This window comes from Talpa occidentalis, unplaced genomic scaffold (assembly GCF_014898055.3).
Source record: "Talpa occidentalis isolate TD23 unplaced genomic scaffold, MPIMG_talOcc4v2.1 talOcc4.12, whole genome shotgun sequence".
NCBI classification, from domain to species: Eukaryota; Metazoa; Chordata; class Mammalia; order Eulipotyphla; family Talpidae; genus Talpa; species Talpa occidentalis.
The window spans coordinates 98124514-98151687 of record NW_023601212.1 but is presented as its reverse complement, the minus strand read 5'-3'; the positions used below and the strand labels follow the sequence as shown (position 1 = coordinate 98151687).

General features: G+C 43.2%; 1 protein-coding gene across 1 annotated transcript; it reads left to right on the top strand.

The window, feature by feature from the left end:
* On the top strand, window positions 1–27174 carry HAPSTR1 (HUWE1 associated protein modifying stress responses). The gene is made up of 4 exons (XM_037507618.2): window positions 1–608; window positions 1188–1268; window positions 10685–10960; window positions 22520–27174. Exons 1-4 carry the CDS (start codon window positions 383–385, stop codon window positions 22762–22764), a joined length of 828 nt encoding a protein of 275 aa, XP_037363515.1. The 5' UTR covers window positions 1–382; the 3' UTR covers window positions 22765–27174.

The window sequence follows — 27174 nt, the reverse complement described above, 5'->3', positions numbered from 1 at the left end:
CTCAGTCTTCGGGGTGGGCTCGGCGGCGCAGGCCGGGCGGAGCGCGGGGCTCGGCGACCAGCGGCAGCGGCCCGGGGGCGGCCGCCGCGCCATGGCGGGGCGGTAGACGGGCGCGGGCCGGCGAGGCGAGGGGCGGCGGCGGCGGCGAGCGTCGGCGAGGCCCGGGGCGGGCAGGCCCGGGGCGGGGGTCGGCCCGGGCGGCGCGGGGGAGCGGGGCGGGGCCCGCCGGCCGTCGGGGTGTCGGAGGCCCGGGCCGCCGCGAGGAGCCGCCGCCGGCCGCTGGGCCCCGCCGCCGGGCCGCTCGACGACGACGCTCCCGCGGGGGCCCCGCCTGAGGAGGACGCGGCGGCGGCGGCGGCGAGGCCGCGGGAGGCCGCGGGGCATGGAGGAGCGGAAGGAGGAGGGCGAGGCCGAGATCCAGGAGCACGGGCCGGAGCACTGGTTCTCCAAGTGGGAGCGGCAGTGCCTGGCCGAGGCCGAGCAGGACGAGCAGCTGCCCCCCGAGCTGCAGGAGGAGGCGGCGGCCGCCGCGCAGCCCGAGCACAAGCAGCAGAAGCTGTGGCACCTCTTCCAGAACTCGGCCACCGCCGTGGCCCAGCTCTACAAAGGTGAGCGCCGCCGCCATCTTGCGCCGCCGCCGGGCCGGGCGCTCGGCTTCCAGCCCCGGGGCCCCGGCGCCGCCCCGCCGCCCCCTCCCCACAAGATGGCGGCGCGGGAGGGCGCCCGGGGCCCGGTGCGGGCCCGGCGCGGGGGGCCCCCCGGGGGCCGCGCAGGGGGGCTCGGCCGCGGCTCGGCCCGGCGCCCCTGCTTCCCGGGCCCCCGCCGGGCCGGGCCGGGGCGGGCCGGGGAGGGGCCCCCGTCACAAAATGGCGAAGGGAGACGGCGGGGCGGCCCTATTGTGCCCGGGGCCGGCCCGGGGCGGGGACAGAGCGGGGGCGCCTCCCCACGCCGCGGCCGGGCCCTGGAGCCGGGGGGCGCCCCCTTCCACCCCTGCGGGACCCCCTTCCTGCCTCCCGCCCACTCAAGTGTGGGCTCCCGAAACCCTTGAACAAAATGGCGAAACCTAATATGGCCGTTCTGGAGTGATTGACGCCCAAATAACGTTGCTCTCTCTCTTTCTCTCTCTCTCTGTGTCTCTCTCGCTCTCTTTGTGTCGGCTTCTCTCTCCCCCCTCCCTCCCCTTTCAGACCGAGTGTGTCAGCAGCCAGGACTCTCTCTCTGGGTTCCCTTCCAAAACGCAGCCACCGCCGTCACCAACCTCTACAAAGGTAAAGATAACCTTGCTGCATTGCCGCTTGCGGGGACGGGCGGCCTGCGGCGGGGGAGGCCCGCGGCCCGAGTGTCTGGACCACCCGCGCCTGGACCCAGACTGCCCGGCTGTTGGCTGCCTGGAAATCCGGCCACTGACCCCGAGTGCCTCGCCACTGGAGAATTCCGGAGGGGTTCTAGCGAGATGACTTGTCAGCCGGGGCGATTTGGAGCCCCTCACCCCTCGGTACATTTGACTGTGTTTGGGGCGTTTTTGGATGTCATCACTGAGAGGGGGCTGCTTGTTGGGTATCCTGCCTGCACAGACAGCGCCCCCCTCCCAGTATAACCCCCCCACCCCCATGCCTGTGGTGCCAGGTTTAGAAGCTCTGAGCTGGAACATGGGTGAGAGGGACTGCTCCCTGGAAAAAGTCTCCTAGGGAAAAAAAGAGCTGATGACTTTGTGGCACGGAGAGGTGGGAAGACACTTATAATCGCCTCGTGGAAAAGATCCAGTTAGGCGATTCCGAGCCTGATGACTTCACATTTTAAGTGCACTGACAACTAATGGGAATTATCTGCACCTATTAACATGCTACTCTGTCCTGGAAACATTATCAACTGTTTCTCTTCAAAAATACTCTGTATCTGATTGTAAATTGTTGACAGGCAGCCTGGCAGGAGGGTTTGAGTTGATTTGTGTTTGAAGGTGATGTTTTTCTCCTGATGACATGAATGTGTGTAAGTAAACCTTGCCCGTTGTGCTTTCGTAGTAACAGTGCGTTTAGTAGGTTTTATATCATACTGACTTTGAAGATTTGGAAGTTTGGTTTGATTTTGGTGAGGTTTTATGGAAAAAGGATTTGAATTTGACCGCAAAAAACTCATTTAAAAATGTAATTAAATGCTTTCAAGCTTCTAAACATTGATAACAGTAAAGGAATTTTGTGCATTTGGAAACTATTGAAATAGGTTGACAAACAGGCTGTGGAGAGGCTTGATTCTCAGATTCCTGCTTTTGTTGAAGAATGTGCAAAGGTGGCAGGTTTCTATAGAAAAATACCCCTCATTGTGAGGTTTCTTGGGTAGACGGTACATTTTTTTAGACAGTAATTTGAGACCATAAACCGAAACTGATGAATAGAATGTTTATTTTAGGGAATGAGGAACTAATAGTCCAGGCTTACTGAGCAAAGGGAAACTTAATTAAGTGGTGCCCCAGTGGTTAACTTTGGTTTTTTTTTTAGTAGTTTTTGAGTTCTTTCTATTTTGTCTGCTGAGTAAATTACTTTACCATCTTTTACTAATCGAGAGTCTTGAGCTTTCTCTGGAATGGTTCTTGGTTTCATTCAGAAAGGGCATTTTGAAGTTATCTTCATTTTTTAAAAAGTTCAGATTTTTGGATTATACTTTACATGCAGTAAAATCACCCTTTTTAAGATGTATAGAGTTTGAACCACAAGTAACGTTGTGAAATAGCGTATGTCTCTGCCTCGTCCCCATCTCAGAGCCTGGCAGCCACTGCTCTAAACTGCTTGCTGTAATGCATACATGGTTTTTCCCTTCCAGTAACATCGTAAATAGTACCTTGAAGTATGCAGCTTTGTGTCTGATTTCCACTTCTCATAATGTCTTCAACCTTACAGTAGGTAATCTTACCTGTGTGGCTCCTGCTTAGCATAATGTTTCTGAGACAATCCATTGAATTCGCATTGCAGTAATAAATAGCTCAGTGTCCCTTTTTATGCTGAATAGATCCTGTTGTGTTGGGAGTACCACAGTTTTCACTATTCCTCCTTGCGGTTACTTTTTGCTTAAAGGGGAAGGTGGCATATTTTTAATAACATGTATGTATATCTGTGGCTCTTTGTCCAGGCCATAGACAAATATGAATGTCTCCTGACTTTTTATTTTTTTGGTGCTGTTGTAGACTCCTAAAATGAACCCTTTTGGGACTAAAATTGGTGGTTTTCTTTAGTGCTAGCTCTTCCTGTAAGAAGATAAATGCAGAAACTAAAATCTGAAACAGTCCCTAACTTGACTATTTAAAATGGCTTCTGAATTTTTTTTTACTAGTTTTCTTAATGAGAGAAACTTAATGACATTACTTTTTAAGTGAGCATCATGAGGTTCTTGCATTATTGGAAATGCTGAATTGTCGGACTGGTTAAGTTTTATTTTGTATCCTGTTTCTGTAAAATGAAAATACATTCCTTTTTTCCTGTTGGGAATTCTAAATTGTGGTTTGTGGCATTTAGTAGACACACTGTTACCTTATTCAAGGAAAGGGCAGCTTTTAAAGCTCTGCTGATCCTGGCTTTCTTCCTCTTCAGGGTGTGGTCTTCAGAGAACACAAATGCAGATGGAGGAATAATCGGGTACCTTAAATAGAACCAGTAAAATTAGCTAGGTAGTGTCACCAAGTGCAAGCAGCATTAAGTAGTGGTACATTTATATCAGAGTAAGTGTTCACAGTACTGACTAAGTATTTGAATACAGTACAGGGGGGAAGTTCTGGGTGGGAATCCTTTTAAATGGGTGGTGCTCTTATATTTTACATGATTAAGCACTTATCTGGCAAAGTAAGTGATTGATTCTGCAGCCTGGGGACACGGGGCAGCTCCTTCATAACTGAAAAATTGAGCACACAGTGAGTGGGAAATGTGGTAAAAATGTAGCAGAGGCCCATTTTTGATGGATAGTCGGCATTGGAAAACATGAACTTAGTTGGTGTGGTTGGAATGTGTCTGGAAGGGTGTGGAGGAGCGTTGGGATGGTTCTCGGGAGAATCTGATGAAATTGAGTGCAGTGTTCTTCTGGCCCATGTGGTGGGACCAGACTGGCATCCACTTTTGGAAAGGGAAAGAAAAATTTTGCTTGCTGATTGTTTTTACCTTGATTTGGTAAATCCAAAGAGGGTAGTGTTGGTTGTGTTCCTTGCTCAGTACATTTTTGATACCTGCAGCTAAAGAAGGGAGTGAAAAGTTAATTTAGGTTGTACTACTCTAGCTCAGGTTGATGTTTACCTGGGGAATACTTAGCCAAGCCCTTATCTGTTTGCTGCTTAAAGCACCTCCTCCCCCCGACCTGTTTAAAACTGACCCTTGGCTCCTCATTAGGAAACATTAAGAAAATTTTCTTACCTAACTGTACATTTCTTCTACTTGGAGCTACTGTGGTTGTTCTCTAGTTCTGGGGACCCCTTGGTGAGCTTGAGGCGGGGGGTGTGCTCAAAACTCACCTTGTTCTTCATAAGCCAGTACTTGGTAACACCTGGTAGAGTCATTTCTCATCACTTCTGCAATTCTTTCTTAGCTGCTTTATAGGGTTTTTCTCCTTTGCTGCCTGTTTTATGCTAAGCTCCATTTCTTTGCCCTCCACATTTTGAAACTGCATCTGAAACTTTCGTTGTGTCTTGAGTTCTACCATGTTGAGAACTTTTTTCTTGCTCTTTACTAAGATGTTTTTGGTTCTCTCCTTGAGCAGTGTTTGCTCCAAGGTGATTCTGTACACTAATTGTACTTGCAGAGGTCAGGGTTGTTTACTGCTAGATTGTTTAGTTCACATTTTAGACTCTTACTACTTAGTTGTGCTCCTATACCTGTCTCAGGACTGAACAATATTCTGTCACTGCTTTGTTTTATCAAAAAGAAAGGGACTTGGTGCCTACCATTTAGGGTGCAGGCTCTTGGTCTAGCTGGACGTGTAGTGACTGTGCACTGGTGATCAGCTTGTTTTTTGGATGTTTTTGTTCATGGGCAGTGTTGATTATGATGAAGTTTGAGATTATTTTTGTCTTACCTTTTTCTTTTGTTGGAGCAAGCTTTGTTAGTGTAAAGGGTAAATATAAATAGAATTGACTGGTAAGAAAATACTATTGTATCTTCTAAGTCTCTTTTTGAAACATCTTGATGCCTCCCTGTATAATATGTTGCCTTCAGTGTGGTCATGGACCTCTGAACTGAAAATGAACATACTAAATATTTGTGGGTCAAATGGAGAGTGATTGATGAAAAACATGGTCAGAGAAAGCATAGTCTGGAGATAGGTATTGGAATTTCAGTTCCTTAGAATTTGAATTTCTGCAGTTGGTTTCCTTGCTGCTGAACACTATTACTGAGTTTTGAGACTTTGTTTATGATGGATTATGGTTAGAAACTCTGCATCTTAAATTTTATTCCTAAACTTGCTATAAATAGGAGCAGGAATCTCTCATCCCTAATACCACTTGCAGATTCTATTTAAATTCTCAAGGAAGGTAATTCTTTTTTTTTTTTTTTTTTTTTTTTTTTTTATAGAGGCATGTTTATTTATTTATTTGTTTGTTTGTTTGTTTGTTTTGTTCATACATGCACTGGGTATAGTCAGAAGCGCGGGAGGGTGAGAGAATTCACCAGAGCCAGAGCAGGGAGCAGAGCAGGCAGAAGGACCGAAGTACACTGCTGAGGGGAGCAGCGGGCGGCAGGAGAGGTCTGCGCGCCATGTGGGACCCTCCTCTGTTGGCCGGGGAGCAGCCGGGGATCGAACCGGCGTCGCAGAGGCTGCGGGCAGCTTCGCAACCCAGCGCTCAACCGCTGCGCCACCGGGGAGGCCCTCAAGGAAGGTAATTCTTACCGATCATGTCTCTGTAAAGTGATGCTGCGACTGTACATATCTTATGGCACAAGTCTGGCTTCAGTGGTAAGGACGTGGATTGACTCCTGTAGCTTGAAGGCAGAGGGGATGGTATTGACTTGACAGTGGCCCAGCTGCCCTGTCACTCTCCCCTCTGTACTCAACGCGTGTATATGCTTTCCTTCTCGGCGGGTTTCTTTCTGTTGGCAGCTTGTATTTTAGGGTTACTCACTGAAGCGTCTTAAGAACCCAAAAACTTCTTTCTTAGGAGCTACCAGCAAATGACTTCTCCAGGATCTCAGCCAGAATTGGGTCACATGCTTACTCAGTCAGTATCACAGCCGGGTTTGGGGTTATGCAGATTCATTTAGGATTAAACCACCTCATCGTCCCCTGGGGCAGATGTGGAGGCCGCTTTCCCCCAGATCTGTCCAAACAAAACTTCTGAGTTCTTTTAGGAAAGGGAGGACAAGCATTGGCTAGGACAAGGACAGGCAGCTGTGCTCTCTGATTCTTCTCTGGTTCCTGGCTTTTGTTTTGTGTTAGATGAAGATTGGGTAAATAGTAAATAGCTAGGAGTTAATGGTGATGTTGGATATTGCTTCATTAGTGAATACATGAGAGTTATTTCCTCACAACAATTGGAAAATAGTTTTCTTTTGGCAGTGACTCAGATCTTTGTTTCTATGAAGCATTTATAATCCTCCCCCCCACTGATTGGGTAGTGCAGATTTAATTCTGAAGTTCAAATATTTTATAGTAATTGCTTTTTCTTGGAAGTGTTGGTTTGATCTATCAGTGCCCTTAAGGTTTGTAGCTCTCTAAGAAGAGTGAGAGTTGGCTTCTCTTTGTTGAGGAATAATTGCATTGTGGAAGGAACTCTGCCACTTAGCCAACTTTGGGCAAGGCCCTCTGAGACTTAGTTCCAGTTCCTTGTTTATAAAATTTGGCTCTGTTCTATCTAGCTAAGGTATGAAAGGTTCATGAGCATCAAAAAAGTATAAAGAGCAAAGTCTGATTAATGTAATCTGTCTTATGTATGAAGGTTCTGTTTGATTTTCATCTCAGAAATCAGTGTGGTTCTCTGCCAGCTGCCCCTGCCAGTGGTGGGAGGATTAGACAGATAACTGAAACCTCGAATATCATTTTCAATCTCTACAACTTAAGCTGTTTATATAAAAAAACATTTTTAAAAAGATGAAATACGGGCTGTCTACTGTGACTTTGCATGAACTTTGTGTGAATCCATTTGTTTCTTGAATAAGAAAATGAATGTATTTGTGATGCAATGTTAGATTGCCATTTTGATGTCCTTGGGGTTGGCTTCACCTTCAAACTGAGGACCCTTTTTCATGGTGCCTTTGGCTTCTGTAGAATAGCATTGGACATAAGACTGGTCCTACAGTTTCTGTGCTCTGTACGTCTAGTGGTCAGGGTTCAGGTATTTTCAGAGCAGTCTTTGGTTTAGAGCCTTCAGGAGGCCATCCTTGTGTGTATAATTGATTATCTTACAGGAGACTAATCTGGGGTTGCATTAAAATGTAGTGTAGGGATGCCTAATACTTTCCAGTAAACATTCAGGTATCCTGCTTAGTTTAAGGTATGGTATTGGGGTTTTATTTTCAATCGAGTAGCTATTTGAAGAGCTAACTATAAGGACTGTATTTTAAATGCATCAACATGAAATTTTCTGTTTAGGAAATAACTGAGATTGGATTAAGAGGATAGTAAAGTATCTGGATTAGGTTTTCAGAATATGTTATTAACGGTTATAAAACCAGATTATGCCCAGGTAGGGCAGAAGCATGTACCTGAATTATTGGATCAGATTTACTACTCTTCTAGTCTGTAAAAGTTGGTGTTTCAGGGCTTCCCTGGTGGCGCAAGGGGTTGAGACACAACTTATGAAGCTATCCGCAGCCGCTGCAGCACAAGTTCGATCCCCAGCTGGCCAGGGAGCAACCCACATGGCGCAGCAGACCTCTCCTGGCTCACCCACTGCTCCCCTCAGCAGTGTACTTCGGTCCGTCTGTCTGGTTTGTTCCCCACTCTGTCTCTGGTGAATCCTCACACCCCCCACACCTCTGGCCTGTACCCTAGTTCTTGTATGCATATATAAATAAATCTTAAAAAAAAATAGAAAAAAAAGTTGGTGTTTCACAATGCTTTATTTTTAGTGTGCTATAGGTTGCTTCTGATGTTGAGACTTAGAATTTTTGAGGTGGAGTGATTGGCTAGTGGGCATAAATTTTAAACGATTCACACTTTATCACTTAATTATCTTCCATTTAAACCAGTGACTCTTGAGTTTTCAGCTTCTTCAAATCTGAGACACTGCAGTATTAGCCCCTTGCAGATCTGACTTTTGGGACTTTGTGTCCTCAATCAAAGCAAACCAAAATTTTATCAAGCTCTTTTTTTCACAGGATTGTTAAGTTTTGTGTTTGTATTTTTTAGTTTTTTAAAGATTTATTTAATTATGCATACAAGAACTGGGGTATAGGCCAGAGGTGGGTGGGGGGTGAGAGGATTCTCCAGAGACAGAGTGGGGAACAGAACAGGCAGACTGACTGAAATACACTGCTGAGGGGAGCAGCGGGCAAGTCAGGAGAGGTCTGCTGTGCCATGTGGGTCACCTCCCCTTGGCCTCATGCTGAAGTGACTGCGAATAGCTTCATAGTGCTGCGTCTTAACCCCTTGCGCCATGAGGGAGGCCCCTGTGTTTGTTTTTTTTAAACTACTCATGTGGCCCCTTCCTTTGGCTCTCAAGCTTTGTGTCTTATTTAGCTTCACCATTTGTCCAGGTGCCATCTCTTAGCAAGACTAAGGGATGGGGATGGGGAGGTTATAGATTTTCTTATATGCTGTTTACCTTTAAGATAGAGTTCCTGCTTGGCTTTATGATGAAATGAGAAATCTGAAGACACAGATTCATTTTCATTCTAGTAGTAGGACACTGGAGAAATTCATTCCTGAGCTGTTTTTTAAAATTAGATTAATCTGTTTCCTCAAAGTTGTGATGGATGCACCTAACAGTGTATGGTGTATCATGGGTTTTCACAGAAATATTGACTAGTCCTGGTCTTTTATTTTAAAGCATTTTTAAGGATGTGCCCATGGATTTCTTTAATTTTTTTTTCTTTTTTAGCAATAAAGATTGATCACCTGCTAAGGAGTGGGCCCCTTAGAAAGTTCTGCATGTGCTACCCTCTTGCCGTCTTTTTTTTTAAATAATGCAGAGTCATTCAACTCTGGAGCTTCTGTGATGTCTTGATTATTGTTTTTCTTTCTGGGACACAACACTTCATTGTTTGATTATTGTTCTTTTACAGTGTACTTTAGTTGTAGCAGACAATTAAAATTGGGACCAAGAAAAGTAATAGAGGAGTGATTCTTTGTGATACACAAGAGTTACTGCTTAGCAGAAGGTCCAGGGACAAAGAAACCATCTTTTATGTCATTAGAGACTTACTGGTGATTTTTCCACTAGCATGGCAGCTCACCTAAAAATAAATTGCTGTGATTTAAGACACCAAAATACTTTCTTCAACTAGATATAACTATGAAAGAACAGGAATCATTTCAGTAAATATAGCAGGTAGTATTTGCAGGTTCTGAGAGATTGTTAAGCCAGGGTCTTTGGGGAATGGTTAACGGGTTATGAAAGCTATTGGGAAATAAAAGCAGAATGAACATATACCCAGGGAAATGAATGAAACTCTTCTGGCTTCTACTGTGCTGTTTGGTTTTAGTGTTCTCAGTAATTAATTAATTTTCCCTTGTTTCTAAAGTGTTTGCTACTGCCTTCAGCATGTTCCAGATTCTTGGTGTGAACTTGTCAGTAGGAATGCATCTCCAAAATGACCTGGTAAAATGTAGCTGAGCATGGCCTGAGTTACATGCCTAATTCAGTCATCTGTTGGATGGTGTGATGCTCCTGCTTACAGTTCATAGGAATTCGCTCTGAGTAACTTGTGTATCGCAAGAGCAGTATAGCTTAATGGTAAAGAACTAGAGACTGGAGCAAAATTCCAGTTCTGTGTATATCCTGTGACGGTGGTAGATTTACTCCGAGCTCAAAACCTGTTTTCTCCATTTGTAGTAAGGGTACAATAGTACTTCTCTGGAGGAAGTCATGTTACCTTTTTCCGCAGGTGAGGCTTAGTATAGTACTAATAAGCATGTAATAATTTATCCATTGTTGGTGTTACTAAACAAGCTAATTCAGAATTAAGCAAGAATTTTGAGGGAATAACATTTAAAAATGGTATTTTGGCTAACAAGTAGTCCTGCTATGTGTTTAATTATTTTTCAAAGGGGCCTCCCTGGTGGCCTAGGGGTTAAGTCTCAGCATGTCACTGATGTGGCCTGAGTTCAGTCCCTCCCCCCACCAACCCATATACGGCATAGCAGACCTCTGTCTACTGCTCCCTTAGCACTGTATTTCATTGAATTTGCCTGTTCTGCTCCCCACTCTGTCTCTGGTGAATTCTCTCACCCCCTGAACCCCCCATCTCAGGCCTACACCCCAGTTCTTCTGTGCCCAAAAAATGTAAACAAATCAGGTGATTTTTTTTTTTTTTAAAGAACAAGGCAGAAACTGTAGGACTCTGTGATGTGTTAACTTTCAGTTCATTAAGAATAAATGTCATGTAGCACATCCCAATCGTGCATCAACTACAATTCATTTTAGTAGATTACCGGTAGATGGACATAGAGAACTTCATGATGCTCATTTTGGCTAACTGTAAATCGCTTTTTCTAGAAGCTAATGCAACATGGCTCTGCTGATCATGTATGTTTTTCTTTCTTTTTCTAACAGAAAGCGTGGATACCCATCAACGAAGTTTTGATATTGGAATTCAGATTGGCTACCAGCGGCGCAATAAGGATGTGTTGGCTTGGGTTAAAAAGCGCAGAAGAACTATTCGTAGAGAAGATTTGATCAGCTTCCTGTGTGGGAAAGTTCCTCCACCACGAAACTCTAGAGCTCCCCCAAGACTGACTGTAGTGTCCCCTAACCGAGCTACTTCAACGGAAACTAGCTCATCTGTAGAGACTGATTTGCAACCCTTCCGGGAAGCCATAGCTCTGCATGGTAAAGCCGTTTAAACATATTTCTTTGGAAAAATGGTTAAGAGTGTGCCTGTGGACCCATTTGCACATTTAGGTTTAGGTCCAGATAATACTGTCTGATTTTGTTTTGTTTTGTTTTGTTTTTGTCTATTATAGTAACCACTTGCTCCTAGAAATGTTTAAATAGAATGTAAGCTTAGCTCTTTAGGGCAATTTTTGAATGTTAGCTAGTCCATTCTAAAAAAATGTTTTTAGAAGGTTAAGAGTCCATTGGTGTTATAAAATAACGGAATCTTTTGCAGCGTTGTAGAATTTAATTGCTTTAAACTTAAATTGTACATGTTTTCTTTTCTGAGTCAAAGAGGACGTCTTATGAATTCTGTTACGATTATATTTGCCTGGAAGACATAGTCAGCGACAGGCAAGTATAGATGGTTGGACTACTTTCATGGAAACTCCCTTTGACACTCTGAAGTTACTGAGTGTGCCTGTAGAGGGCTGGAGTTGGTGACCCAAGTGGGAGTGGACAGATATAAGAGTAATTGGCTTTCCTTATGTCTGTTTTCCCATAGGTCTTTGCTTTGATAGTCAAAAGAGAGGACAGGTCCATCACCATCTCCTCTGGCCAGACCTGCTGTAAAAGGGCATTCTTGGCTAAGGGGTTTAAGTATTACTGGAAAAGCCTCGGGTATATAGTCAATAATACTGCTGTTGCTCTCAATACTGACTTCAAAGTATTCCTGGGAGAGGTACTCTAATTTATAACAATACTACTGTAGAAATCAATGACAAAATGATAAGACTTGGCTGAAATCAAGAGAAAAAAACATGGGTTGTGCAAGTGGCTGAGCAGACAGAAGTCATTAGTGAGTTAGGTCATGGGTCCTGTTAAAAGTTAACATTTCTGGGCCATAGTGTAGGTCATCTAAAACAGAGTACCTGGTACTCTAAAAATAATGGTCTGTGTTAAAAGACTTCTGTATCATTGAAGCGTTAATGCTTACGGAGATTCTTGATCTCTTTAGCAAAACTTGTTATTTATCAGAGCATGAGGTTGGGAAAAGTTTTCCTTCCTCCTGATTGTGAGTTTATGACAAGTTAAAAACATATTTACTGCAAGAAAGTCCATGATGGTATGGATGCAGTTCTGAAGACTGCTTGCTGTTCAATACAGTGGAGTAGTTATTCCATCAGAACCTTTGAAACTCAGACAAAGGAAGAGAAGAGGTTGAACAGTTCCTGTCGAATTACAGAGTTTCACATCTTTTACCATTAAGTTTGGGAAAACAATTGCTAGAAGTGTACATAGTTTGTCAGATTAATTTTAGTGCATGGTAGTGTTTAATGTAGCTGTCTCCTTTCATCATTACGATTTTCTTGATCAGGTGGATTTATGAGTCACTCCATGCTTCTCGCTAGTGTTGTCTTTCTGTATTATTTATGCTATATCGTACTTTAGAAGATAGTTCTAAGAAACATAAAAGCCACTCTTGTTAGAGAATCTTAATGCAGTTGTATATAATACAAAAAGGGCAAGCTAGGTCTGCCTGCTGGTCCTTCCCCTGTCCCCCCCATACTATTATTTTCCAATTCCAATTTTTCTAAAAAATTTGTTTTGCCTGTGATTTAAATTTCAGTAGTTTTAGGAAGGGGCTATTTATAATTTTGATTTTATTGTTTTAAAAACTTTAATTGTAAAGCCGTCTTAGAAAAGTCATCTTTCCCTTCAATAAACTTATAGTAGTGCTGATCCCGGAATATATAGAGACTCGATGTACTTTTATTCTAGGGTTCTTACACCAGATGTGTACTAAGTGTGGTGAAGTACTAGGACCCCTTGAAAGAACATACAGCAACATAAATTATGCTGAGTTTTGTACTCTAGTGGTTTTTTTTAATAGAGATTATCAGTGTTTTGAGGGGAAGATGCTAGTCTGATTTGAGCATTTAAAGTAATTGGAATGATTTCTAGTGATAGCTCATTGTTATCTAAGTCATGATGCAGTTCAGTGACTGACAGTATAACAGGTGTCCTTGCGATCTGCCTTACTGAAGAGTCTGTAATTGAAGTGAAAATTGTTCAGATGGAAAATATATTTGGAAACATCTTAATTAGGGTAGATAATTGTCAGTCTTGAATTTTGCATATAACTTGCTTAGCCAGATACACAATCTACTAAAAAAAGTGAAGTTGAATTATTCTACATTGGAGAGTCTAAATTTATAAAATTCAGGGGTATGGAGATAGGAAAAGACTTGGTATATTAGGTTTTTTTAAGCAAAAAGTGTGTAGGAGGTCATATTTCGCATTATCTCCCATGTCTTATTCCTTTATAAGGACAATAATTCCCCATAGTTTTTTTCTTTACCTACCCCTAAATACTCACTTGTACCAGATGCTCCCATTGTACCCTTTATTTGAAGGAAAATGGCAGATACTGGTAGACTATTTCTTATAGTGAGATTGTGACAAGGAATGAGACCCATTGTCAGTGCCTTCATCAGCCTTGGATTAAGAACTCAGTTTTAGTCAAAACTATCAACTAATGGTTATTGAGGCTTAAAGTATATGATCCAGTGCTTTTACTTGGCTTTTGTATGCAACATAATGTTGCTCATTTGCTGTGTGCCATTGTATCTGGTCACCTGGATCAAATATGTAAGGATGTGCAGAATTGGTTTTTGTTCTTTTATCTTTGTCTTAAAATAAGAACATTTTTGAAAATTTACTTGAGTCGAATTAATCACGATTCTTGATTTTATATAAACAGACTATTTCAGATGGTCTGGAGCATTCTGGGCTTTGCTTATCCTTGTGTTAGGCATCCTTTCTTTTCCAGAGTGTTTTCGTTTTCTTGTTTCTCCCCCTATGCTTCATTGGCATCTCTGATTTTTCTCCAGGTTCTTTAACTGACTTTATGTTTTCCAGGGTTCTAGCCTTAGCTACCACCACTTTCCAGAATCTCTGCTTCTAGTTTAGAACCTTTCCTGACTGCCAGACGTGTGTCCCCTGTTGTCCCCGGAGGGAGTATGTGGTCACCTGGGTGTTCCATTGGCGTTTGTCTCATACAGAGTGCCAAGGTGGACTCATCCTTCCAGTCCTGTTAGCAGCAAATGTGTGTCTTTGTCTCCTACCCGCTCGGCAGACATCTGTACCACAGGTCCTGGGTAGTCTGTGTGAACGTGTGTATGGTGCTCCCTCCCTTTTTTGTTGAGCCAGCACATACTTGGGTGGCTTGTTTTAATGTCATGAATGTGGCATGTATACCCTGTTCTGGGGGTAGAAAGGAACATTTCACAGTGCAGAGAATGATTTGGAAGAGGAGGCGAGTCCTTGGCTTGTGGAATAATAATTTTCCTGCTCTTGCTTCTCAGTCCTGATTGACCCATTCACCATTCTCATTCCTGAAACCACTGGAGATCTTTTGATCACTGACAAGATCTTTTTGATCTTATCACTTCACCAACATATGAAACATGTTTGCTTCCCTGTAGCCTGTAAGGGGAAGTAAGAACTCAGCATGGCAATGCAAGATTCCTAGGATCGGGTCTCCACCCTGGGTTGGGAGCTTAACTATACCTTTAATCTGAGTACATCTGTGCCCTTACACAAGCTTTCCCCTCTGCCTATTCATCCTTTAAGATGAAACAAATCTCTCTTCTGTGATGAAACCGCTGCACTGCTCTCAAAAGCTTTCTCTGAAGAGAACATCTGTTCTCCCAGCTCCGTTTGTTTCCATAGCTCTTCCTTGCAGTAGACCTGGGCTACATTAGAGCAGGAGTCTTGCCTTAACAGCTTCTTTATTTAACAAACCTCGCAAAGATGTGTTCTGTGCTTAACAAGGGGTGAGAGGTCTGCTAAGTGGGGCCAGAGAACCTTGGGAAGGAGCTAAGGACTACAGGTCCCCAATGACTAGGGAGGGTAGGATGTAGGTGTGCTTCAAAACTGACTCCCATTAGGAGTTAGCTCTTAGACCAGACACCATTCCTGCTGTCCTTTTGGTGTTAACTGTGCCAGCACCCTGCCTGAGGACTTCTCATTTAATCTTAACTTATCCTTGGCGTTGCCTTTTCATTGACAAAGACAGGCTTACTTGACTGAGCAGCAATAGGTTGGTAAGAAGTGGAATAAATATTCCAGATCTGTCAGGCTTCAGAATTTATCCTAACTATTGTGCCCTCTGTATTTGTGTATTTAGCCATATCCAGGCCTACCCCAGTTGCAGGTGGGATGGGAAAGATCTCTAGTATCTAAAGACACCAGGAAGAAGGAGTTGTGTCTCTTTCTGGGGCTCTGCCTCTCCCTCCCCCTATGGAGCTGGGTAATTAGACTTGAAAATGAAGGGGTTGTGACCTGCTATATTTCTGGCTCACTTGCAGCAGAAGAGTGTTCAGGCTTTATACATAGGTAGTAGCATTCTCTGTGTATGACCTTTGTGAAAGTGATTTAGGGTGCTTGTAAGGTGAGAACATTAAATGAGAAGCTAAGCAGAGTTCTTAACGCTACCACAATAACTCTGGACGTGTGTGTGCCTAGAGAGGAGGATGACTTCTGCTTGGTTGTAGGTCCTGCAAGTCCTGTTAGTCTCCGGATTGCGTTAAGGCACATGCGCCTGGTGGTCTGCTGCTCTGTGGCCCTTGGTCTCTGTCAGTGAGGGTGGCCTTTTACATCACAGGTGTCGCTGCAGAGGGAGGGCTCATTTAGAGCTCATCATTCCTTCTGTTTCTCACTTAGATCTTGAGCTTGTGTCATGTTGATGTCGACTAGTGAAGTCAGTTTTCTTGTACTGAATGAAGAATTCCCCTTTGGCTTGCCCAAGTTAATGATGTACCTGGAGAAACTTGGATTGAAATCTGGTTTCGTTCTGAGTTATCTTTGTCATCATGGAGATCAGGGACAAAAGTGTCCAGAGTAAGAATGGGGTAAGCATTCATGGATGGAAACAACCCACATGACAGAGGAAACCAGTGAATTTCACTCATTTCCTAATTATTTCAAGTCTCACTCAGGTTGTCTCATGCATGGTCTTTGCAGATTTCTGGCTCTGGTTCCGACTGTTGCGTAAAAGTCAGAGACACTTGTCATTAGTTGAAAAGTGATTCTGGTGATGGTCTTGGCCTGCTATTGGTAGGCTAGGTGGGAATCATTGCTGCCATTGGCATTTAATTTTAAGATAGTGTGACGTGCCATGGCCAATTTTGTTACTTTGATTAAGGTGTGCTTAAAAGAGTGTGTTTCAGCATTTGCTTAGCTAAGTGCTAAAAGGGACATGGGCAACTCAGGCAGTCTAAACTTTACTGTCACTGGAGAATTTCAAAAACAAAGGGAAGAAATAATTTTTTTAAAATTATGCAGAGGTGCTGGGGGTGAGAGAATTCATCAGAGACAGAGTGGAGAGCAGAACAGGTGGATCTACTGAGATACACTGCTGAGGGGAGCGGCGGGGGGAGACAGGTCTGCTGCACCATGTGGGTCAGCTCCCTGGCTGGGATCGAACTCAAGTCGCAGTGGCTGCGGATAGTTGATAGCACTGAGATTTTAACTCCTGTGCCACCAGGGAGTCCCGGAAGAAACAATTTTTTCATTAAAGAAGTGCTTTGTGAGTTTAAAAAAAGGAGCTGCTTAGTAAGTTGAAATCTGAAGTCTTGGTTTAAGACCCTTCTGTTTTTGTGAAGGTGGTATGGTAAATGCTCAGATTTGCAGGTTAAAACAAAAGTATAAGGGGTCATTCTATAGCCTTTCCTATTTCCCACGTTTATTGAACGTAGTAAGTATGATGCACACCATTTATTAGAGGCTGGTGCTAGGGACAGGTGATAAAAAAGATGAATAAGATACTCCCCAAGAGTTTCTACCCTACTAGAATTAAGTGCTTTTGACAGTTTGAAATCTGTACCCCAAGCAGTCAGACTGAGGTAGTTTCTTTGCCTTGGCAGTTCATAGGCTTCACTTTTGGTTTATTTTTATTTTTTTTACAAACTCTTTGGGCTATGTGGAGGTTTGTATTCTCTTAAATTATTATTGCTTGATAGGATCCTTGGATCTGGAGAAACTGGGTGTAAGTCCTTATAAGAATAACACAGTTGTTTGAAAATGCTATTCAGAAATATATAGAAAAAAATGTAAGGCAAATTCTTAGTTTGTCACAATCAGCTGCGTGAAACCAGGTATCTTCTAGATTTTATGAAAATAGTCTAAACCAAGAGAATTTTCTTTCTCCTTTAAGCACAGTTTTGTGTCTTTTGTTAAAACATTTTTTGGCCTGTATGTGCTAGAGGGCATAGAGGAAAAAAAGAGAAATTATTTTGGTGAGAACTAATCTTCCTGGTAAAATTTCCTAGAGAATTGAAATACAGTACATTTAAGAAGAAATTAAAATATTTGTGTTTGGTTCTGTGTCTCTCCCCCTTTCCTGTCACTCTCTTCCCCCCTTGCTCAACAATAGCGCAATACTTAGAAACAGATTTTTGACAGCTAACACATATTTAGGTTGTGAATTTTTAAGTTGATGGTGTAAAATAAAAGGAACTCCTTAAGATTTTCTGTTGCAGAGGACTCATTGGAATTGACCTGTGGGGCATTCAGATCTATCCACTTTCAAGATCCATTTTCTCCTCCTGCCCACAGTCTTAGCACATTGGATCTACCCTGCTTGTTGAATGTGGCAGTCTGCATCTTTCTGAAAAACCACCAGAACTGTTGACAGCAATGTTTAAAAACTTACTTGGATATTAAGATGTAAGAGATTAATGCACCAAAGCAATCTTATTTCTTAATTGCTTAAAATTCATTGTTTCAAAGAATCTTCTTTACTTAAAGTTCCTCTGACCGGCTGGAATTTTATAATTAATGCCCTTTGTCCCAACCAGCCTCTGAGAACAGAACAATTAAGGCAATTAAGATAGCATTAAATTTTTTGATGAAAAGTTGGCATTTTCTGTATATTAAGACTAGATGTTAGCTTCTGGGGTAAGACTGAACTCAAGATACAAAATTGTCTTGAATTTGCAATAAAATTTTGATGGACATTTTTTTCATTGAGGTGTAAGAGGAGGCTATGTATCCAGGCCTCATAATCAGTTGGTAGTCAAGAAGCAGTTTTAACATTTGGCCTTTAATTTTTTTTCACTCGTTTTCTGACTTATACATACTAATTTCTGGGAAAATTTGAAAATTTCCTCAAAGCAAAACATTGAACCTTTTGTTATCCCACTATACAGAGATAACTGCAGTTACATGTTTGGTGCATTTTCTTCCCGTCTTTTTTTCAATGTATAATATTAAAATTATTTCCTAGTTGAGATCATACTGCATATATGGTACTGTATCTTGCTTTTTTCATTTTAACGTCGTGAGCATTTTTCCCATGGCATTAAAACTGTCTTTGAACAATTGAAAGCATTTTGGGTTGTCAGCATAACTTGAAAATGTTTCCTTGGTGTGACACATGTATCTGTAATTGGTTTGATTTAGTGTGCTTTACTTCAATAAAAACTCAGTATTACAATTTACAGATTGGGGTGGGGAGTGGTATCTACTTCAAATTACCAAAATCTTCCTAGTAGATTTCCCTTTTCAATGGTTTAGTTCCTTTTCTGCTACATTTAAAACACAACATTGTACACATGAACTTGCTTGGCTTGGAACTTCAGGACACCACTTGCAAAAAGGGAGTGCTTTCCTTCCAGATGGAGCAGTTCATTTCAGATGCAAGCATGCCAGTTTCTTAGATTTCCTAGTCAGGATGGCAATCACTTTGTTCAGTTGTGGGATTTCAAGTCCCCTCTTTTCTGCTGGCGTGAGAACCCCGAGCAGATCTGCACCATGCTGAGTGGGTCACCTGTAGTGGCAGTCTGCCTCCACACTTCTGTGCTAGCCCCCTGCTTTCACAGGTCTTGTTTTTGGGGGAACAGTAGGGAGTTTAGCTGCCACCTCCAGCCCCAGACTGCTGGCCCTGAAAGGGGGAGGAACTGGGCTCCGCACTTGCTCTTTCTGTGCCTCTGTGACCTGCCTCTGTGCCGGCCACTGGGATTACCTGTCATTAATTCTGAAAACAGGAGTTCTTACCTGAAGCGTGAACTTGGTATGCAAATATAGTTATGTGCTACCTTTAACAACTGCCATGTCACCTGGATTCTTACAACCTGGACTGTAACCTTGTTTGGCTCCAGCATGAGCTGTCTTTCCAAATTGTAATTAAATCATTCTAATTTCCCCACCCCCACTGGTGCACTAATCATGTAAAATGGATGCAGAAACTTGAACACGGATGAGTTTATCTTGTATCAAGCAACTGAGACTTTCCTGTCTAATCCTAAGTCTTACCCTGATCTTGTTAATTGCTTTTCCCACGGCCCCTTTGAAAAAAGTGTGTTTTTGGTAGACACTAAGTTGTATGCCCGTGGGCCATACAACTTTGTTATTTTAGTTCTGAAGCATGTTTAGATTCTCTGTAACTTGATTGTTCATGTGGCCTAGCTAAGGTTTCCTAAAGCATCTTCCAGTAGCTGTCATTGGTTTATAAAATAAAAGTTGGGCTGTTTAAAATACATACATTTTTTGGGTGGTTAATCCTAATTTTCTTTGACACCTGTGGACGTCTTTCAGGGGAATGATTAGATTAAACTTGGGAAAGGATTTTCACTGCTTGAGAGTAGATAATAAATAGATAATGTTGCACATTGTGATTTTTGCCTGTCAAGCTATCTCCAAGCCATACACCCAATAGAGAAAAGATTGTGATTTCCTAGAAGTTACTGTTGAATTCAAATTGACCAAATTGATAACTTCACTCTCTCATGGAGAGAAACATTTGCTTCAGTTGCTCTTCACTTGTGATGGAGAACTTCGTAGCCTTGGGTATTTGTCCTCAGGTGTTGAGTACCTGACATCTACCTTAACAAGAGGGGCACTGAGGTGGGCTTTGTGGAGTTCTCAAGGTAGTGTCAAATGACAAAGGGGATCCTGAGTTTAATTGTTCAAGCTGCCCAGTTTATTGCTGAAGGTCCAAATTTTGCTGCTCTGAAACCGTTATGAAAGGGTCATTGTTTAATGACCCTTAACACCCATTGTTCAATATGTGTTAACAGTACAGATCGGATCCCCGAGATTAGGAAGAAAGGCACAGTTCTCCCCTCAAGGATTTACAGTCTTGGTGGAGAACTTGAAAAAAAAGCTAATAACAGTTTGGGGACAACTGACTTTAACCTTGATGGCAAAGAAGTGAAGAGAACCACTGAGGTCTATTTCTTGGTGTTGGCGGGATGGCAGAATACCAACAGCTCTGAATTTCACTGGGTTTCACAATGAGGGGTAGGACTTTGAAGCCTTTTTGTTTAAGAGTTCAGTGAGTGTTATGGATATGCCAGGTATGGTGTCATGTTCCTTAGAGATGAAGAGAGACTGTATAGGAAGAGGGAGGATTATTGTGCTATGTAGAATTAGCCCAAGACATTCCTTTGCCTTTTGCTCATGTACCCTTAATGTGCCCATGTGAGCTGGGGAAGAGCAGGGCAGCTCCTTGGTGTAGTGGTCAGTTTGAGATGTCCAACAGGCAGGTAGAAACGTGGCTTGGTCCTTGAGCTCAGGAGAAACATTTGCTCCTGTGGCACTGGTTTGGAAACTGGTGCCCAGGCTTCAGCTAAAGGGTCAAGGCTATCCCTGGGTGACATCCACCTGTCGGGGGCAGAAGAGCAAACCCCCAGAGGTGCCTGAGGAAGGAGCTGGCAGGCTGGGAACAGGAAGGAGTGGAGAGATGCAAGCAGGAGGGAAGAGGAGCCAGCAGAGACTGAAAAGGAGAGAGGTGGGAGGACCTGGAAAGCAGCCCCCCAGAGGGAAGAAGGTGCTGGAGGAAGCCAGCCAGGGCAGATCCTAGAAGGGAGGGAAGCACAGGCCTGGCCATCTTAGGGAACTGCAAACCATTGGATGTTAGCTGGTACATGAGTCAGTCCTAGGGTGGGAGTGAAGAGGGCAGGCAGCACATTCGAGGTACCAACCACTTTTTGGTAAAATTGTGTAGACTTTAAGGAGAGCTGAGGAATGGAATAGGAATATAGTGTCCGCTTGAGTCTGAGTCCCAGCTCTGGCTTACTGAGTATGTGACATCCCGTGGCTTCCCTAACCTTATACCTGTGGTTTTTATCTGTAAGATGGAAATAATATAGATGTCGTAGGGTTATTTTGATGATTAAATTAAAAAGTTCTTATAAGATAGTATCTGATACAGAAAGTACTCCGCTATTAGTTTTATTTTTTTATAGGCCACTAGCATTGGAAAGGTTTAGAGCTAAGGGGGACTGGGGAGACTCGATCAGATTTCCTCTGGCCACCTTTGGGGAGAGGGAGGATGCATCTCCAGGGAGAGCAGCAAGGGGGGCTGATGGTGTCTTAGAGCAGTTTGGAAGTGAAGTGTGGGCTGCAAACCATCATCACAGATGGGAGGTGGTTGAGGCCTTGGGTTTAAACATGTTCAGAATGTTTGTAGAGAACAGTGTCAGAGGGAATTACTGGATTTGATGTGGTAGGAAGCAGACTTCTTTTTCAACTTAATGTTCAAATTTAAATCTCATTTACAGAATATAAAATTAGAAGGGACTCCTTCCTACCAAACCAACCTCTAAGCTTGTTATAAGAACTAAGCCCTGTTCTTTGGAGACATTGATCACACTAGATCATGTTATGTAAACTTAGTCTAGTGATGACTCAGACCCTGTGTGAGGAGAGAGTCTGAGAAAGAAAAACAGTAGTCAGTGGTGTTAGTTTTTCAAATTAAACTCAGTGGTTTGTGTTCTGGCCCCACTCATGCCTTCCATAGGTTCATCCTGAACACTTAGGCTTGGGACATGTCTCCCACCTCCTAACTGTTCAAGTAGTGAGTGTCTGCACTGAGGAGTGCTAAAGATAGTCTGGATTGGCGACTTTGGAAGCAAAGTAGCAGGAGCTTCATACCACTGCTCCCTCTCCTTCTCCAAAGGATGGCAGATCATTCTCCTGAGGGGTGTCCACCAAGTAGAGGTCAGACCTTGGGTGACCGCAGAGTCTGATTTGTCCAGGGCAGACCCACTTCACATTGATTGCCTCAGCGTAGTTTTTTAGCACAGTGTGCAGTTTTTGAGGATAAATTTTAAAGTCACCACAGTGGAACAAGGCCTCTCAGGCCTGGAAACGATTGCTTGCTCTCCTGCATGCATAGTCATACACTAGAGGGATCTTCTGGAACGGTGATTTTTGGATAACCAAAGCGTTGTGTGTAAAGCAAGCACTCCTTCCTGCACAGCTGTAAACGGTGTCCAGTACCCACCCGGGAGAGTAGCTGGGAGGATTCCTTGATGGATTTGTGGCCTGGGTAGACAGTGTGTGCCACATAACAAGTTCCCAATAACTGGTAATGACCAGTATCACATCTTGTATCAAAGCCAAGAGATTGGTTTCTTCAAATAAAACTTAACTGTTCCCTGGTGACCCCGACCAAGAAAATAGGCAGACATCCTTGGACACTGTGACAACATTGGAAATAAAGTGGGTTGCTTTCAAGAGGGTTAAATAATCGAGCAACTCTAAAACCTTTTTTCTTCTTCCTAGGTCTTAGTGGTGCAATGGCTAGTATAAGCGTGCGTTCGAGTACCCCAGGCTCTCCTACACATGTAAGCAGTGGATCGAATGCTAGTCGAAGGAGAAATGGACTCCATGATGTCGATTTGAACACTTTCATATCAGAAGAAATGGCACTCCACTTGGACAATGGTGGAACTAGAAAGCGTACCTCAGCCCAGTGTGGCGATGTCATTACAGACTCACCAACCCATAAACGCAACAGAATGATCTAAACCGCAAACATTTTCACACCCACCATGCTGCTTGAAAGCCACTTGATCCTCAACATATACTATTATTGCAAAGGAAACATGAGGCCATCTTCCCTTGTTCACTGTTTAACACAAGTGAATAATTCTATAGTGGTTGCCATAAAAGGAAGTTCTAGGTATTTACAGTAGATGCCTCTTGTAACTATGGCTTTCTTCAAACTATAACCCTAGCAGAGGACATCAGAAACCGTGTAGGCGTTAGCAGGATCATCATAGGCAAACATATCCGTTCCAAGGCTAAAAGTGACCTTAACTGTATTTATTCTCAAAGGGAAAGGAAATATCAGATGTTTATTTGGTTATAGAATGCCCCCTCCCCCCACCTTTTTTTATTTTTGGGGTCCATTTCCTGCTGTGTTGAGTATTTTGCTTCAACAGTATTGCCAGGTTCCTAAAATTCTCTAAAACACACGATTTGGCTTCCTCATCCAATCTGCAGGCTTCCATTTTCCAGCAGCACTGTACCATGCACCTGGTTCTATACGGTAGCAGCGTGCAACATCTGATTATTGGACTGCCCGGTTTTTAGTTTTCAAAGCAGTTTCTAATTCTGGTGATTGTGTAATGTAAAGAGGTGCTATGATGGTCATGCAATTAATACTTAATACTGAATCAATACACAAAACTTAATCAGAGTCACTTTGTGTGTGTTAGTGCTCTAAAAGTAGCAATATTATTAAATTGCCCCCAGATGAACCCTGTAGGCTTCGAATACTCAGTTTTAAGGCAAGTACTACTTCCCATGCAGGACACTGTCCTTGTGGTAAACGTAAACACGTAGACTGCTAGCTGCCTCCCCGAGAGGTCTGCACCATGAGCATGGGCTTCCTTTTTGGCTCAGTGTTAGAGGGAGGGAGAGGGATTCTAGTCTTTCTTACAGTTTACATTATTCCTGAAAGACCCCTTTGGAGTGGGTGGGAGATAAAAGGGTCTTTTATTTGCTGATGGTGTGATCACAATTTAAATAGCAAATCCCAGCTCTCCAGTCCCTCTTCTAAAAAGTGCAGTTTGGAATCTCACTCTGGAAAAGCTGGGATCACATGGAGGTTCTCTAAATGTTAGGTAGACCTAAATAAAGGTTCTCAATAATAGGGTCCTCTCTTGAGTGAGATAGAAGGCCTCTTGTAGCTACAGTGTTTGAGAGCATGTTTCTTCTTAATTTTTAATATCTTGAACTGAATGATAGTTTTTTTTAGATGAACTGATGTCAGCCTGCCAGGTACTGTAATTTATTCTACCATATCCTATATATCAAGTAGGACAGTGAAAATGTTTCCTTGCAAACTTGTAGTCCAGTATCAGTTAACTTCCTGTTCTTATCCTTCAAAGACCATTGCAAACCAGTGTAAGGGTTTTTCCAGTAATTACAGCACTTTGTTAAAACTTTGCTAAGTTAACCATAATATTCATCGACTGGGTGGATGTGAACAGAATGTTAGAAACTGTGGTGTGAACCGAAGTTCTGTATTCATTATAGATATAGCTCTTATTTAAGAAGTCTCAATACCATACTAAAACTAGGAATCAAACTGAGGTAGTTCTAAATTTTTGCAAAAGTGGAACCTTTTTTCTTTATTGTTTGAAATATAATAGCAGGAAGAATTATAGCAACCTGTCATTTTACCTGAAACGGACAAGCCTATGTATTATGAAAACTTTCAAGCTTCCTTTTGGAATATACCAGAACTGCATTTGGGTTAGCTTTGTTTTCTCTTGTTGTAAATTTAGATTCTGGAGTTGGGATCTGGCGGGTGATGCCTTGCTCACGAGTGGCCAGACTCTTCCTAAAGGGTTTTGAGATTGAGGAACACATATTTAATCTCCCCTTTATGCCTTGGTTCCAGTTCCTCTTCCCAGGTTGAATAACAATTTTTGGGTTGTTTTTGTTTTAGTTGGTGCTCTGAAGCTTAATCTCAGTACCCTTTACTCTTGATTGTCAAATTTTGATAAAAAATGTGCCATTTTTTTGGTAAGAGAAAGCAGGTCTTAATGTCTGCCAGAACACGATTTATATGCCTTATTGGCTCCATTAAACTTTTTAAAAACTTTAGCATTTGTTACTTTTTTCCATTGCATTTAGTCTTAAATGCTGTTTGTCACTTAATCATAACTTCTTCCCCCTTCTTTGCTCCATTGAGCTCTCATCTGCCACCTGAGCACAGAGTGACCCTGTGACCTAGGAGACAGGGAAGCGGGTCTCTGAGGAACGCATAGTTCTGACTGCTAGATAGTTGAAGCCTTTTTTTGTGCCAATCGTGGAAAACTGCATATTTGTGTGGCACTTTTAAAATAACTTTTTCCGGTCTCTTGAGAACAGTGTAGGCTGAATTTGAAAACTTAGTTTACTTTGGGGGGAGGCAGAACCTCTCTCTTCATCCTAAGCTAGAGTCTCTGATTCTTTCAGACCTCACTGCTCATTAGTTCTGTTCCTGTCACCCTGGGTTGACACTCGTGGTTTGAGTCATCTTCACACTGCAGTATTCTGAGTATGGCTGAAGCATTAAAAACCTAGGTGTAGTGTTTATGGAGCAAAGGTAATGGAAAGCATTTGGCTGAATCTAAAGACCTGCAGTCAGATTCTTCACTGTGGTTTACCCAACTGGAGTAGCACACACCCTAAGTCATTCAATGAATAAATCATTAAAGCAAAACAAAACAAAAAAAGATGGGGCTCGTCTGCAGTTTTATTTTGGTCATCACATCTGAACCACTTTTTGATGCAGTCAAATGAAGTTCAGGCTCCTGAGAACTAGGCTTCCACAGGCCGGTGCCTGTTGGAACTCACCAAGCTTCTTGAGTCAGCGTGGCTTTGGGCCTTAAGGTTTCCCCATGGCAATGAAAGCTGAACTGGCTTCCTCTCTGGCTGGAGAGGAAGGCCGGTTGAGGTCTGACCTTGAGGCTTCGGCCAGCCTTCGCGCTGGGAAGGCCCAAGAGACCAAGAGGTGCTTTGGAAACGGGGCCTTGTTGGGGACATTGGCAGTCCTGTTAATTTTAGAAAAACAATGAGTGAATCGTTAAGCTTCTGACATGATTAATACCTGGATTTTTCAAGAGGTCTAATGACTACAGATCTATCTCATTGCATTTTATCTCAGCGTGTCACAACCTGCCACTTCATCCATTAGATCAGTTACATAGATACTTAGTTTGAGGTTGGGACTCTTCAGGGATAGCTTTTGGACTCTTGGAATGAAGTGACTGGAATGGAGGCTTCTGCCAGAGGAAACCTGTTTACAGTCAAACAAAATTCAACTGTTGAATTACAGAAGTTTATTTTGATCAGATGTTTCTAGCACCTGCTCCCGCCTCCTGGAAAGCTGTTACAGCTTTGATCAACTTGATTACCTTATCCAGCAGCTGGCTTCCAGGTTCCACACTGGAGTGTCTGCGCAGGGTGTGGTGGCCCAGTGGGGACAGCGTTTGGGGAGCGGGGCAGACCTGTGTGTCCAGGCCTCCTTTCCCGGGGTCTGTACTTGATGTGTGAGCTCCAGATGTTCTCCTGCGTGTTCTCTGTGAGGTTTCGTGCTGGTGGTTTTAAGAGTCAATACAAATTTTGTAGCCCTCGGCATAAATGGGGCTCGTGATGATTCCCCCAAGTTCCTGATGGCCCCTCATTTTATTTGTATTGAGTTAAACAGCTTTAAAGAAAACGTTTTAAGCCAGTAACAGTCCAGCTGCATAGCAGTTTCTAATGTAGGTAGCTCGTCCTACAGAATAGGGAGCTATTTTATGACCTAATGGGCCTCCCACTGTGTGTGTGGCCCTTTATAGGGACCCCCCCCCTTTTTAATTAGCGGTAGCTCGGACTATCTAAGTTTCTAGAGGATAAATTTCAGCTGGTACCATTGGCGGTTCACAGGACTTTGGGATACTGACTGGTCTTAGCAAGGTACCCTGCCAGGTGGTGTTGGGGCTTCACCGGCACCAGTGCCTTGGCTCCCGCGTCTTCGCCATTGCCAGTGTCCGGGCTACTTGCAGGCAAAAGTGGTCTGAAGGTTTGCCTTTAATTTTTGCCCCCTCCTACGAAGGAAGAATCTTTGCTGGATTTGAACACTTGCTCCATTTGCTGGGTGTGGGCGTCTGGATCAGTTCACCTCTCTGGGCTGTCTCATCATCGGTGACACAGGTACAATAGAAAGAAGCCCATGCAAAACTTAGTGGCTTGAATTCCTTGGCGACATTTACCATCTGCATCATAATCCCCCCCGCACCACCCCCAACCCGTGCAGCCCTTGAGAACTCGAATGTGGTTGATTTTTTAACATGCCATTGAAAACAATACTTCTAATTTTTGCAACGATGATTAAAATGTCAGACCACATAAAGGCCCTTTTAACTTGTCCTCCACCCTCCGCAAAGGTCAGAACGAAA